The 15,357-nt window shown below is 45.4% G+C and overlaps 2 protein-coding genes across 2 annotated transcripts in view; one reads left to right on the top strand and one right to left on the bottom strand.

Moving 5' to 3' along the window:
* Nucleotides 1-2,811: 2,811 nt before the first annotated feature.
* Nucleotides 2,812-15,357, bottom strand: part of LOC122407775 (uncharacterized) — a 43,009-nt gene continuing 30,463 nt past the window's right edge. Inside the window, exon 4 of the mRNA XM_043414197.1 lies at nucleotides 2,812-3,424. Within this exon, the coding sequence (XP_043270132.1) occupies nucleotides 3,159-3,424 (266 nt within the window). The 3' untranslated portion in view covers nucleotides 2,812-3,158. The remainder of the gene's footprint in view (nucleotides 3,425-15,357) is intronic.
* Nucleotides 5,625-12,028, top strand: LOC122407774 (uncharacterized). Its single transcript, XM_043414195.1, has 5 exons — nucleotides 5,625-6,898; nucleotides 6,988-7,188; nucleotides 7,272-7,427; nucleotides 7,508-7,753; nucleotides 8,009-12,028. Exons 3-5 carry the CDS (start codon nucleotides 7,400-7,402, stop codon nucleotides 11,941-11,943), a joined length of 4,209 nt encoding a protein of 1,402 aa, XP_043270130.1. The 5' UTR covers nucleotides 5,625-6,898; nucleotides 6,988-7,188; nucleotides 7,272-7,399; the 3' UTR covers nucleotides 11,944-12,028.

The raw sequence follows: 15,357 nt of genomic DNA, 5'->3' as shown, positions 1-15,357 counted from the left end.
TCGATGTTTATTATTGGAGAATATAATAAAATAACCCAAAGCAGGAATGTCGAAGGAGAGCAAGCGACTACAAAAGTATAGAAAGGCAGTATAAACGCATAATCTCTAAACGCATGACAGATTATTCGAAAGTGCTTAATTACAAAATTTCTATTGGCAATTCGAAACTGAGGCAATCAATATTTTTTTTCGTTTTGCATTGGTGGATTTTTTATCCATTAAAAATATTAAATTGGTCATAACGGATAATTTTAACTTCAATTCCAACAAAGTAAAATTTAAGTTCGAAATAAAATATGTCCGCGTGTGTGTATGTGTGTATATTAGGGTGGTCATTATATTTGGGGTCAAAATTTATTTTGACCTTTCTGCCCCCTAAACCGGTTCGAAATACATAAAAAGTAATGCTGTAATTTTTTCAGATTTTTGAATCAATGCTTAATCCTCGACCACGGGGGTTGAAGTTTTTCGTTTATAATACATGGAATTTTTCTGCGTTTGTGGTCACGATTTTACTGTGGGCCTCAATCCGTTTGGAAAATCTTGAAATTTTCAGAAATTATTTCACAAGCATGTTGCTACACGGAAAAAATTTCCAATACTCCTACCCTCAAAATGTTGTATAGTATCACCATACTAACCTAAATAAAGCGCAAAACGATAATTTTGGACACACAATTTCAAGTGAGCAGTTTTAACTAAGGAAGAAAAGACAAATTCTCCAAAATCTGATATAGGGGCTTTTTGAAGATGCTCTTTCAGAGTCTGGCATTTATTTTGTAAAATTAAATTAAAACCTTCAGTATTTGCATTTTGAATTGGAAAGTCAACAATTTTTGACGTTTTTTTTCCTGAAAATCGATTTTCGTTACTGTTGCTGCACTCAAATAACCATATCATCGTCAGCAAAAGTGTTCTCATTGTCTGACCTTTCCAAAACACTGGTTGTAACCAGTATTATAAAAGTATGTATAAATACTCTTTCCTCACTCAGTCTTTCCAAGATGGCGGTTTTTTCAAAACAGCATGATGTAAATTTGCGTGATTTTTTTTCCCGAAAGTCTCAACGTAACAAAGAAATATTACAGAACAAAATATTGAGCATCGTCTAAAGAATACGTCTGATTTTTATCAAAAATTTTCTAGCTGTTTTTGTATTTTTCAATTTTGACAATTTTTGGAAAAATTTTTGAAATTCGAAAAATAGTCACACGTATTTTTTAGATGATTCTCAACAATTTTTGTTATCAAATTTTTTTGTAAAGTCGAAACTTTTTGAAAAAAAAATTATTCTCCATCGCATAATAAATAGGTTCATAATTTTGTTCTCAAAAAGTTTCAGCTTTAAAAAAAATGTTACATAACAAAAATTGTTTGAGAATCATCCTAAGAATGCGTGTGAATCTTTTCAGAACTTTTAAAATTTTACAAAACATCGAAATTGAAAAATACAAAAATAGCTAGAAAAATTTAAAAAAAAATCACACGTATTCTTTAGATGATTCTCTATACTTTTTGTTCTGGAACATTTCTTTGTTATGTTGAGCCATTCGAGAAAAAAAATCATGCAAATTTTCATCATGCTGTTTTGCGAAAACCGCCATTTTGTAAAAATCAAGTGAGAAAAAAGTGTTCATCACCAGCGTTCTGGAAAGGTCAGTCATTGAGAACACGTTTGCTGGCGATAGTATGATTATTTGAGTACAGCAACAGTAACGGAAATCGGTTTAAAGGGAAAAAAACGTGAAAAATTCTTGACTTTTCAATTCAAAACGCAAAAATAATGAAGATTTTAATTTAATTTTACAAAATAAATGCCATATTCTGAAAGAGCACCCTCAGAAACTTGCTATGTCAGATTTTAAAGATTTTATCTTTTGTTCCTCAGTTAAAACTGATGTGTACTTGAAATTGAGTGTCCAAAATTGTTATTTTGCGCATTAATGGGTTAGTATGGTGATGCTATACAACATTTTGAGGGCAGGAGTATTGGAAATTTTTTCCGTGTAGCAACATGCTTGTGAAGTAATTCCTGAAAATTTCAAGATTTTCCAAACGTATTGAGATCCACAGTAAAATCGTGACCACAAACGCAAAAAAATTCCAGGTATTATAAACGAAAAACTTCAACCCCCGTGGTCGAGGGTTAAGTATTGTTTTAAAAATATGGAAAAATTACAGCATTATTTTTTATGTATTTCGAACCGATTTAGGGGGCGGAAACGGTAAAATTTTGATCCCAAATAACGATCACCCTAGTGTGTGTGTGAATATACCTAAACCAACTTGCATGTTCAATAAATCGATTTTTATTTTCAAAAAAACTGATTTGGCTTAAGGGAGTCACCCCCGGTGGGAGCCGCATTTTTTGGGGTTTTTCCCCGATGTTTTTGAGGCAAGGATAAAAAATATAGACTTTTGAAATTTGAAGGTTTCATTCAATGGTATTCAACTCTATGGTAGAATTTTTTAACTCTGATATTTCGGGTTTATTCGGTGTAAAACTACTTCAAAGGAAACCATCTGCATGGTCTCCACGATTCCGGAGGTTCCGTTTATCTGCGATCAAAAAACCAAGGAGCGTTTTGATTTGTAAAGCAGTGGCTATCGCCTGAACGTACAGAATCGTACAGAAATATTAAAAATTAAAAGATTATTGATCTATGCAATATTTTGGAAAATTTAAATCAGGTGTTTCAAAACGGACAAATCCTTCAATTTTTCATATTTCTGTATGATTTTGATTCAGGTGATAACCACTGCTTTACAAATCAAAACACTCCTGGTTTTTTGATCTCACATAAACCGATCCCCCGGAATCGTGAAGACTATGAAGAAACATATGGGTTCCTGTGGAATAGCATTACACCGAATCTACTAGAGATATCAGTGGGGGAAGAAGAATTTGCACGTTGGCGTATGCGGACGATGTAGTGATACTGGCGGAAGGGGAGGGGGAGATGAAAAGAATGATGAGCAGGTTGGAGAGATATCTAGAGGAGAAAAAACTGGAGCTGAACACGGAGAAGACGAAGGTGATGGTTTTTAGGAAGGGAGGGGGGAGAAGGAAAAAGATAGAATGGAAATGGAAGGATAGAAGAATAGAGGAAGTGAGGGAAGTGCAATATTTAGGCTTTTGGTTTAAGAGTAACGGGGGGTTAGAAAGGCATATAAAAGATAGAGTTAGGAAAGCGGCGATAGTAATGGGACAGGTGTGGGGGATCGGGAAAAGAAAATTCGGAAAGAACTGGGAGAGGAGGATGTGGCTTTACGACTCGCTGGTGTGGACGGTGATGGCATACGGGGTGGAAATATGGGGATGGGAGGAGTGGCAGGGAATGGAAAGGCTGCAAGATAGGTATTGTAACGGCACACTTGTGTGCCGCAGCCCCAGCAGCACAACTGCTGCCATCTATAGGAGTACCTGCGAACAATAAATAAAGGTTAATAATAATCATAATAGGTTAACAAATTATTTAGTTTATTTATATGCTGCCAGAGGGCTAAATTGAACAAATATTGCTCACAAGCAAAGCCAACTCTGGAAACATATAAAATCAACAGCGAATTCATGCTCGCTCTCTTCTCTTCGCTTCTTATAACAGAGCATTAGCTCAGCCAAATATCCAATATATTATTGGCAAGACTCAGCCTCGCTAGAGCCCGACAGTCAAGGAGTAATCCAAGACTGAGCGACAGCTCCTGTGTAGTGGCTGAATCAAACCAGTAGCATTAAAGATATCTGGCATATTGAAAGATCTCTGGATTCTCTCAAGTACGAAGTTTTATCCAGGAAAGTAGTAGGTGGTGCACTATGGCGACCCCCACTCCTATCCCCACTCCTATCCCCACTCCTTTCCCCCACTAGGCCGAGCGGCCGGCGTTGTGGGTGAGAGGTTTGCGGGTGTGCGGAGGGGGGATGAGCGTGTCGCCATAGTGCACCATCGTTTTTTCAGGTATATATATTTTTATTTTATATTTCTGAAAAAATATAAAATAAAAAATCTCTCTCTCTATATTAATTTTATTTTTAAAAGGGATAAAAAAAAGCAGAAAATAAAAAAATAAAAATTAAAAAGAAAAAAATAAAAAATAAAAAATATATATCGAGAAACTTACCAGGGTGGCGTGCCTCTCTCTCTCCCCGACCCAGGCTCCACGCCGCTGTCTCGCGCACCATTGTTTTTCACGCGCACACAAACACACACACACACACACACACACACACACACACACACACACACACACACACACACACACACACACTACTCTTCAGGGTCGTCCGGGGCGGCAGCAACGCCGAGGAGCCCGTCTTCAACCCCTTCGTCGTAATCGGGATAGGCGGCCCGCAGTTCGTTCACGAGAACACCCCCGAGATCCCGGCCGTCCTCGGCAAACAGCTGGATGCTCAGGGGGTGACGTGCAGGAGGACTCATGACCGTAGCCGTAAGAGGCCCCTCGCACAGCGCTTCCATCTCATGGATGGGATGGTGAAAAGCCTCTAAGTAGGCGAGGCTGTGGAGGGAGCACTCTATCACGAGCGCCGGTATCGCCTCTAACGCCGGTGAGGGGTGGTACAGGCAGTTTAGCTCGTAAAACTCACTGTCACCGTGGTCCACCAGATGCACCTCGACAAAATCACCGCTGTCACAGTACACTATTTCCCCACGGTACGCAATACGCGAGCCCCGCAGCACCACCACGCAGTTCACACCCGGCGTTGCCTCCTCGCTTTGGACGGGCCGGCCCAACCTCCCGTCTATAAACTCACTATACATTAAACCTACCACGTGGCGGTACAATTGTTCAAAAGCGTCGGTGCGGACGTATAGGGACGCGACGCTCAAGAACCGTATGACGCGGCACGTAAATGAGTGGCACAAAAACTCATAATCCCGGTAGCGCGGATACATTTTTTGGCGAAAAAATAAAAAAAAGAAAAAACTTGTAGAGGAGCGGTATATAAACGAGGCCGGGACGAGATACTCGCGCACGGTTCGGTTGAAGACTGACGGCTAAGACGTTCATGCAAATACGTGCTTATGGTGAGCACATCATTGCAGGGGCAAAAGAAGGACCGGAGGGGTGTAAAACAGCTGACACCTCGGCCCGATGCAGTCATCATCGTATACGGGGCAAAGGAATCACACATGCCCTCTCGCTCACTCTCGCGCTTAGATAAGACCGTTCGCGAGGCGCGATGCCTCGCGAGAGCTTGAGGTATTCGCTGCTTCATCAAAACTGCACGTGGCGGTAATCTCGACGGCGTACACCCTCTTACTCGCTCTCGTGCTAGCATACGCGTCAACGTATACGCTCTCGCTCGCTCTCTCTCTCGAGATACGGTACCTCGCGCTCACAGTGCACAGCCTCTAAGCAGGCGGGGGAGTACGTCATCGTAGCATTGACCTTAAGTCATAGCATCGCGCTGGTTCTTTAAGCAACAGCCGGCAACGATGGCGCATACCGTCTCCCTCGCTCCAGCGTCATGCTACATCCTCTTTCTCTCTCGTGAGGCACAATACTCGAACATTTGAGAGTCGTCGCAATGATAGCGCATGCTATCTCGCTCGCATCCGCGTCGTGATAAGCCCTCTCGCTCGCTCTCTCATGAGATGCGAGGCCCAGCGCTCTCGCGACGCCGTCGTGCAGCGTCATCAGAATTGCACGTGCATCGGCCGAGCGCTCCAGAGCTGTAACGAGGATAGAGCACAGCCTCTCGCCCACACCTGGAGACATGATACATTTTCTCGCTCACTCTCTCTCTTGTGAAGCGCACGAACGCGAGAGCAGCAGCAACAGCATATGCCCTCTCGCTCACACTCGCGACACCGTGCATTCTCTCACTCGCTCTTTCGCTAGATGTAGAGGCACAGTGCTTCAAAGCTGCAGCAGTGATGCCATATACCGTCTCGCTCGCTCTCATCACACTGATCCTTTAGCGAGCAAACCTCTCTCTTTCGCTCTCCCGTGAGCCGCGATGCTTTATACAGAGATGTCAAAACGACGCATACGGCTGCAGCCTCTTGATACCTCTAAACAAACCCCACCGATATATATTCTTTATTATATGCTATTTTTGCGGATTCAACCGATTCACTTATGAAGGGCGTATCTCCGGGGGCTAAAGACACAGCTCGGTCTTCGGGAGAAGATGCTATACAGGAGATGGAGCAATATGCTCGAAAATATGCTTGCACAGGCATAAACAAAGCTGTCTCACTCGTGCGCGTGCTTTTTCACGCAAACACCGGGGACCATGCAGAGTACTGTAAAACTTCAGCGACTGCTCCTTTGCCGTCTTGAAAAAAAAAATATCGCTAGCATTTTAATTATGATTCACACCTATCTTCTCGCTCGAGATATGTCAGTAGCGATTCAACCGTCATATAGAGCGGTATTTAACGATTACCCCTTACAATGTCGGATGAATCAGTGCGTTCTTGTATTTTGGGTCTTTTACGCCTAACAAAACCGCATAGCGCTCAGCTGAGACGTCGGTGTAATGATCTATGGTGTTACGAGCTGCTGCGTTTATCGGGTGATTGACTCGTGAACAGACTTAAATACGTGATCTGGTGGGCCCCTTTACGAGCTCTAGTGGTGGCCTATAACAGAGGCATATTAAGTGGTCAACGAGTGTTGGGTGTTGTGTATGAGGAGTTACAGCGCCGCGGTGTTTTAGAAGCTCCCCGCGTAAGAGGCCTTGTCGATGAAATCAGATGTAAGTACCATTAGCTCGATAAATCACTGTTGTTGACGGTTAGCAATACAGCAGTTATTTTTACCATAGGCTATCGGCAGTTTTACGATGCGGGGAGTGACGAAGAAGAGGCTCTCGCTGAGGCGACGAGAGCTGCGGAGGAAACGGATCTAGAGCGTCAAGCCGTCCTCTACCGTGCGTATTCAGCTCTGTTTTGGCGTTATTACCCCCCTCCGATTTTCGTTTTTAGACATAAAAACTACTGGGGGGTGGTATTTTTTCAGAACCGCTGCATGAGGAGGGGGTAGGGGAAGAGCCTAGAGCGAGCACCTCGGCAGCCCCGGCCGAGCCGATACCGCAGGGTTTCACCATAGGCCATCGGCAGTTTTACGACGCGGTGAGCGACGAAGAAGAAGAAGAGGCTCTCGCTGAGGCGACGAGAGCTGCGGAGGAAGCAGATCTAGAGCATCAAACCGCCCTCTACCGTGCGTATTCAGCTCTGTTTTGGCGTTATTATCCTCGATTTTCGTTTTTAGACATAAAAACTACTGGGGCGGTATTTTTTCAGAACCGCAGCATGAGGAGAGGGCTGAGGAAGAGCCCAGGGCGAGCACCTCGGCAGCATCGGCCGAACCGATACCGCTGCAGCCCGAGTCTGATGACGACGAGGCGTCGACTATTCTAAACCCCTCCTTGATGTTTAGCGATCGGTCTGATATACTGGGTAAGCATAGTCGTACAATGATAATAAAATAAAAATAAACCGCGTAAAAATAAACAGAAATTATGAAATAACCCAAACAGCTGTGTACCGGCAAGCCAGAGCAAACGATGACGACGGAGCGATAGCGGGTCCATCGTATCACCACCATCGTCAGCAGGAAGATGACCTCGTACAGCCCGAGAATCAGCTGGGGGTGTATCCGATGGATGCTCGACAGGAGGAGGAGGAGGAGGAGGAGGAGGAGGAGGGGGAGCGTCTAAACGAGGAGCGATTAGAAGCTAGACGCTTCGGCCTATGGTTTCAAGAGCTGATGGAGTGTGATTCAGGTAAAGAAATAATAACGTCTTCTCTCTCTTTCTCCCTCACTCGCGCGCTTTCTCTCTCTTTATCTCTAGCCCTTGCGGTATATACAGGATACGTTTAAAAAGGCTTTATTATATTTACCACAGGGTACTCGTCAGCTGACTCGTCAGCTATCTCGTTATAGGCGTACCGCGATTAGTACGAGGTACACTAAAGTTACAATATGCCTTTTTATCGGCGATCTCTACTCTATAACTCACGCCTTTGTTTGATTACAGATATACAAACGGGCGGGGGAAGAACGCGCAATACACAGGGGAACGAGGCTTTCGGGGATGTGCAACCCCCGGGAGGGCGGATCATCATCACGCACGATACAGCCCGTTATTTCAAACGTTTTCAACTACGTGGTCGGGAGATAACATTGCGTATCCGCCAGCCTCACGCTGGCGCAAACGTGACAACATGGCTTGAAGGAGCATTCCGCGATCTTCTGACGCATCTCACGAGTCACTGTGAGGATGGTGACTACGCGGGGATCTCGTTCTCCGCGAGCTGCTTAGCGCACGGCCCCGTCTGGCTTTCATTCCGCCCTGTCCGCGCCTATACATTTGTAGATATTTGGCAATTAATAACAAACATAGCTCAAAGTGCAGCGTCTCTGGATATTAATGATTCTTTCCATATAAAAGTATGTATCGTTAAAGGTTTGGAGGGTAGGGGGCGAAAAGGTTTGACACACGAGGGCGTTGCTAAAAAATCAATTTTAACGATTCGAAATACCGACAATCTGTGTCTACCGCGCTCGTTAGTAACAGCACGCGCGTACGCGGAAAGGGGTGAGATACGCTCGGGGGCTCTGCATTCTAGATGGCAGCGTATACGACAGATTAACGGGTCGCTTCAAAAAGAGGCGGCGCTTGAGCTCACGAGAAGCGCAAATGTTGTTATACAGCCCGCTGGCTGCGGTATGCGCGAAATTGCTATATACCAGAATTATTTGGCTCGCGAGGGGTTAGCTATCGTGGTTTTCGAGTTTTTGACTTTGGGGCGACGCGAAAGACCGGTGTTTGACGGTACACAGACGGTTATGGATACAGTAGGCTCAGTCCGGCACACGTTATACATTCTGTATTATGAGCGGTCGCATCATTTCCAGCCTATCTTGAATCTGCGTGGTGCTGTAGGCAGCTTAAACTTCTGCGCAATCTGTAACGTCCGTTCTCGTCGGGATCATAGATGTTTAAAAAAGAAATGCCCTCGCTGCCTTCAAGCACCGCCCTGCGCTCTGGGAGCAGCTGCCGCGATCAGATGCGAGACATGTAACCGCGATTTTTTTGGGGAGCAATGTTTAGAAAATCACAGGGCTGTTACCATCCGTCGTAAACACAGGGTAAACACTGTTTGCGAGTCTCTTCAGCGGTGCCGTAACTGCTTTCGCGCGATAAGACCTTTAGAGAAAAAGACGCATGTGTGCGGGGAGGGTTTCTGTAAAACGTGTAAATCGCGGCACCCCTATAATCGCCTGTGCTATATGAGGCCTATTCGCGTCGATGAGAGGCCAATAGAGAACATATTCATATTCTATGATTTTGAAACGCAGCAGTGTACCCCTCTAAAAGGTGATCCTACAACGCGCGTTCACGAACCGAATCTTTGCGTAACTCAACGTGTCTGCACCAAGTGCTGCGATAATGCTTCTATAGACGAGCCGTGCGAGCATTGCGGGGATCACGAGTTTATATTTAGGACGAACCCTGTGTGTCAACTTGTGGAGTTAGCCATACAGAGTATGCCGAACTTCTCTCACGTATTTTTAATAGCCCATAACGCCGGTGGTTTCGACGCCCAGTTTATCCTGCGCTACCTCATCGAGGAGAAAAAAACGCAGCTCCCTTCTTTAATAATGAACGGCACTAAAATCATCACAATGCGCATTGGCAAACTCGTGTTTCTCGACAGCTTGAACTACTTTCACATGCCTCTGAGTGCACTGCCTAAATCTTTCGGTCTAAAAACTGCTCTCGCCAAAGGATCTTTTCCGCATCTGTTCAATAGGCCCGAGAATCAAAATTATATTGGGCCGATGCCGCCTGCGGCCGATTACTCTCCCGACACTATGCGCCCGGAGGAACGCGAGCGTTTTTTTGCATGGTATAACGAGTTAAAGAATGCCTCTTATGTATTTAACTTTTCAAACGAGCTCATAACCTATTGTAAAAACGACGTTACGATATTGAGACAGGCCTGTGTGGTTTTCCGGAAAATGTTCAAGGACAGCGGACGCGTTTGCCCGTTTAGCGAAAACACAACAATCGCGTCCGCCTGCTTTCAAATCTTTCGAAAAAATTTTTTAAAACCTAACACGATCGGTATTATACCTACGGGCGGTTACAGATGGGCTCACAATCAGTCAAAAAAAGCGGTCTCTTGGCTCGTGTGGATGGAGCATTCTTTAAATCGTCGTATCATTCACGCAGGACGCTCGCGCGAGTTTAAATTGCCTCAAAATTTATTAGTAGACGGTTACTACGAAACACCTGATTCAGCCCACGTGTTACAGTTTCACGGTTGCTATTGGCACGGGTGTTTGAGCTGTTTCACTGTAAACAGAGACCGTGTACAAAGCGATGGTGATACACTGAACGAGCGTCTCGAGAGAACAAACGCTATATCGCAGAGAATCCGCTCAAGCGGCTACACGTTAACCGAGATTTGGGAGTGCGCGTATGACCGGATGATAAAAACAGATTTAGAGATGAGCGCTTTTGTGAGTGATCACCCTCTGGTTCGAGCGGAGCCTCTCAATCCGCGCGATGCTTTTTTCGGTGGTCGCACGGAAAACATGGTCACTCTGTACGACGTGAAAGACGGGGAGCAGATACGATATGTTGACGTTTGCTCTTTGTACCCATACATCTGCAAGTACGGCAAATATCCGGTGGGTCATCCAACGGTATACGTCGGCGACGAGTGCAGGGCGCTGACAGGTCCCGAAAATAATATCAGTCTTTCCCGCGTCGAGGGCCTTGTTAAATGCACAGTGCTTCCACCGCAAAATCTTTATCATCCGGTGCTGCCGGTGCGAATGCATCAGCGCCTGTTATTCGGGTTATGTCGTAGCTGCTGCGAAACAATGAACCAGGACGCGTGTCCTCATGAAGACCCCGCGGAGCGTGTGTTTAGCGGTACTTGGGTAGTGGATGAATTGCGAAAAGCTATTGCGTGCGGGTATAAAATATTAACCGTGAGCGAGATTTGGCAGTATAAGATAACGCAGTACAACCGCGATACACAGAAGGGGGGCCTTTTCACCGGGTACATAAACACTTTTCTTAAAATCAAACAAGAGGCTAGCGGTTGGCCCGAGGGTTATGCAGATGACGAGGCTGCCCAAGAGCGTTATATAACTGCTTTTAAGACAGCCGAAGGGGTTCAGCTGGAGCGGGGTGCGGTAGCGAAAAACCCAGGGCAGCGCTCGGTAGCCAAACTTTGTCTTAACTCCTTTTGGGGTAAATTTGGACAACGCGAAAATTTACCGCAAACAGAAATAGTATCGACACGCGAAAAACTTATGGAGCTGCTAAATAGCCCCGAGCACGAGATCACTGGTATGCTACCTGTTAACAACCAGGTGCTGTATGTTAATTATATGAAAACCAGTGATGCTGTAATACCGTCTAATATAGCAAATACTGTCATAGCTGCATACACCACAGCCCAAGCCCGTTTAAAACTTTACACCTATCTCGAACCGCTGGGTAAGCGTGCTCTGTACTGCGACACCGATTCCGTTATTTATGTCACGAGAAAAGAGCCTGGAGAGTATGAACCGCCAACGGGTCAATTGCTAGGGGATTTAACCGACGAGCTAAGCTCTTACGGCGAGGGCAGTTACATTAAGTCTTTCATCTCAGGCGGCCCTAAATTTTATTCTTTCATAGTTAATACGCCGAGCGGCGCGGAAAGCGAGGTTTGCAAGGTTAAAGGCATAACGCTGAATTACGCAAACAGCTCGCTGATAAATTACGAATCAATACGGTCATTTATAATAGGTGAGAGAGAAAATCCTGTTGTACTACAGTTTGATTCAATACGTCGTACGCCGTTCCACCAGGTTGTCACACGACCCGAAAAGAAATCGTGCATGCCTCTAAGCGTCAAGCGAAGACGTGATGGCGAATACGGCTCGCTCCCTTACGGCTACAAGTAACCGTTTATAAAAACTCTCGCTTTAAACATTGTTAAGCAGCGTTGTAAAATATCTATGTTATTACTGTAAAATATTTATACTGTTACGGAAAAATAAAAGCTCTATACATGTTTCAACTGCTCGAATTCTTTATATTATACTGCCCCGTAGGAAACGTGGTCATTCGCGCAGATGGATGTACGGTGGAAGCATCCCTGGACCTCAATGATCTGTGGTCCCACAGGCTGCGGTAAAACGTACTTTGTAAAAAAGTTTTTAAAGTTTATTTCACGGATGAACAGTGAGCCGTTTGAGAGAGTCATTTTCTATTACTCCGAGTGGCAGTCAGCGTACACGGAGTACGGTGAATCAATAGAGTTCCACGAGGGTCTACCTCAGAGTGCTGATTATGCTAACGACCCTCGCGCAAAACTTCTCATAATCGATGATTTGATGCGCGAGGCGTCTAACAACAATGTTGTGGATCTTTTCACCAAAGGCAGTCATCATAAAAATCTGAACGTTATTTTTATTACCCAGAACTTATTCCATCAAGGACACGGCCAGCGCGATATCTCACTGAATGCCAACTATATAGTGATTTTCAAAAATCCCCGTGATCGTGCTCAAATTCAGCATCTCGCGCGACAGGTGTATCCTGAAAACCCGCGTTTCCTACAGGAGGTGTACCACGACGCAACAGCCAAGCCGCACGGTTATTTGCTACTCGACCTGAAACAATCGACGCCTGACAACTGTAGATTCCGTACCTGTATTTTTCCCGACGACCCCCATCATTTTGTCTACGTACCGCGGAAAAAGTTTAAAAGCGGATGCAATGATGGTGAATTACCAGTTGAGCGCATGTAATGGCGCCCAAAGGGCTATCGCACTGTGATAAATGCATGATCGTTTTGAGCGCACTTCAGCGAGCTAACAAGATAACGCAAGGACCCAACACCTGTGGAAACACCTCCCACCCTTATTATTGTATTGGTCTATGCGTGTGGTATATTCTTAAAGGCACCGCTACCCCCCATCCCTATAGGTCGAAAAAATCGGCTAAAAGGGGCGATACGTCGAGAGGTTAGACAGTTTGACACGCGTAATGGAGCGAAACGGTGCACCGCTCTGTAAAAAGCACGTGACGATACTACGGGCTCTTCAGTATCTCAATAAAGAGCAGCGCGAGGCTGTCCTGCGTAAAGCGGACCCAAGCATCGTCCGCTGTATCTGCGAGTGTGCCTTGAACGTTCTTTGCGGTAACGTTCCTTTGAAGGCTGATCAGCGAAAAAAGCTACGACGACACGCTCCCGCTCTCCGTCGTTTAGCCGCGAAAAAAGGCTGCTGGAAAAGTAAAAAACGTTTTGTTATCCAGAGCGGCGGGTTTCTACCGCTCCTACTAGCACCGATACTAGGCACTGTTCTATCGAGCCTGATTGGCGGACGGGGATGATGGAGCACGCGAGAAAAATGGTTCTTATCCCTGAGGAGCATGTGGCACAGCTGGGCATGCAAAACCAGAGACAGCCAACGGCCGGCTGGAACGCCTCGGCCCAACCGCCACAATCTACTGATACCGTATTATCCAGACTGGACGCGGAGATGAATGAAATTTTGAACTCTAATACCTACAAGAATGAGAGGGAAAAATGGACAGCGTACCTGGTTGTGCTACAGCGTTATCTCCATTTTTCTGATGACGAGAGAGCTCGACAACACAGCGATCTTATGAAGAACGACCATGCAACGACGCCTAATTATGATAAAAGTGAAAAAGGAGAAACTCGTAACGGGATGAACGACTCCGTCATAATTGAAAGCATACCAGCCAAATATCGCACTAAAGCGAAGTTGCTGCTCCGCCGTTTACATGACGCGCCACGCAGCAATTTTTCTTGGGATTCCGGAGGAGTCGTATCGATTGAGGGTAGCCCTATTCAGGGCTCGAATATTGTTGATCTTGTGAACGACGCCATGAGAGCTAGAAAAATATCTAAACCGGCGGGGCGTGGTGCTTTCGCTAAATTTCTGAGAGCAATACAGACACCGCGGGAGTTCATCGGCAATGACGCGCTGTGGCAGGAGACAAGGGCCAATTCAACGCTACGACCGTCGCAGCTCGAGGAGAGCAGCAACAGCAGTACAAACAGCGACAGTACAGGTGCGACGAGTCAGTCGCCGTTCTTCAGCGGCCGCGATAGCAAATCAGATAACGCAGGGCAGAGCGGCAACGGTTATCCTCATAAATATCATAAGAAAAGACATGTAACCTGGGCTAACCTCAAATTATAAATATGAAAACGTTGGAAAAAGTGTATTTTAATCCATCCCATGAAGCATCGTTTTCAGGCGCTGCTAAACTGCTACGTCTGGCACGTCAGAAAAAAGTATCCAGAACGAAGACTCTGCAGTGGCTTGAGGGACAGGATGCTTACACGAAACACAAACCCGTGCGACAGCACTTTCCGCGACGTTTTTATAACGTACGGAACATTGATGATTTTTGGGAAGCTGATCTGGTAGATCTTCGCTCAATTAAAGATTATAACGACGGCTATGTTTATCTACTCGTTGTGATAGACACTCTCAGTAAATTCGCATGGGTTCAACCTCTACGCGACAAATCTGCCGCATCTGTGGCTAAAGCGTTTAATCTCATCTTGTCTAAGAAAAATAGCAACGGTCGATCACCCGTTTATCTGCAGACGGATAGAGGTAAAGAATTCGTAGGTGCTGCATTTCAGGATCTCCTAAAGAAAAAAGACATACGGTTTCGCATTGCGAGAAACCCCGATATCAAAGCGGCTATTGTCGAGAGATTCAATAGAACGCTGAAGGAGAGAATGTGGCGCTATTTCACGTATTCCCGGCAAAAACGCTACCTCGACGTTCTACAGAGCATTGTTTCAGCATACAACAACTCTACGCATAGCGCTATAAAAATGAAGCCCGTCTCAGTGACGTTTGCTACAGCCGCTAAGGCTCGGAATAACCTGATACAGCGATACAAAAGACCAGAGCATTGTCTCCCTAAATATAAGGTGGGTGACATTGTGCGTATCAGTAGCGCGAAGGCGGCCTTTGCAAAAGGTTACGAAGGTGGCTGGAGTAGCGAGCTGTTCAAGATTCACCGTGTGTCGTCCGGCGTTTGCCCTGCGGTATACTTCCTGCGCGATCTCCGCGACGAGGATATTGATGGTATATTTTATGAGCCCGAGCTATCGAGAGTGCAAACAAAGCAGGTTAAACAGCGGGCGTTAAAATGAAAGACGAGTTTTACATGGTTTTGCCTAGCAATAGTAGTATGGATTATTATCCCGATAATGTAACAACACGGTATACCACACATCTACCGCAGCGTATGTCTCTTCACGGTAGTTGGGCTGTTTCATTAGCTGAGATCCATATACCCGCAACCATTTTACACGTGCC

Source organism: Venturia canescens, chromosome 3 (assembly GCF_019457755.1).
Source record: "Venturia canescens isolate UGA chromosome 3, ASM1945775v1, whole genome shotgun sequence".
Taxonomy (NCBI): domain Eukaryota; kingdom Metazoa; phylum Arthropoda; class Insecta; order Hymenoptera; family Ichneumonidae; genus Venturia; species Venturia canescens.
Note: the sequence above shows the minus strand (reverse complement) of the source record. Positions and strands in the feature narration are given on the sequence as shown.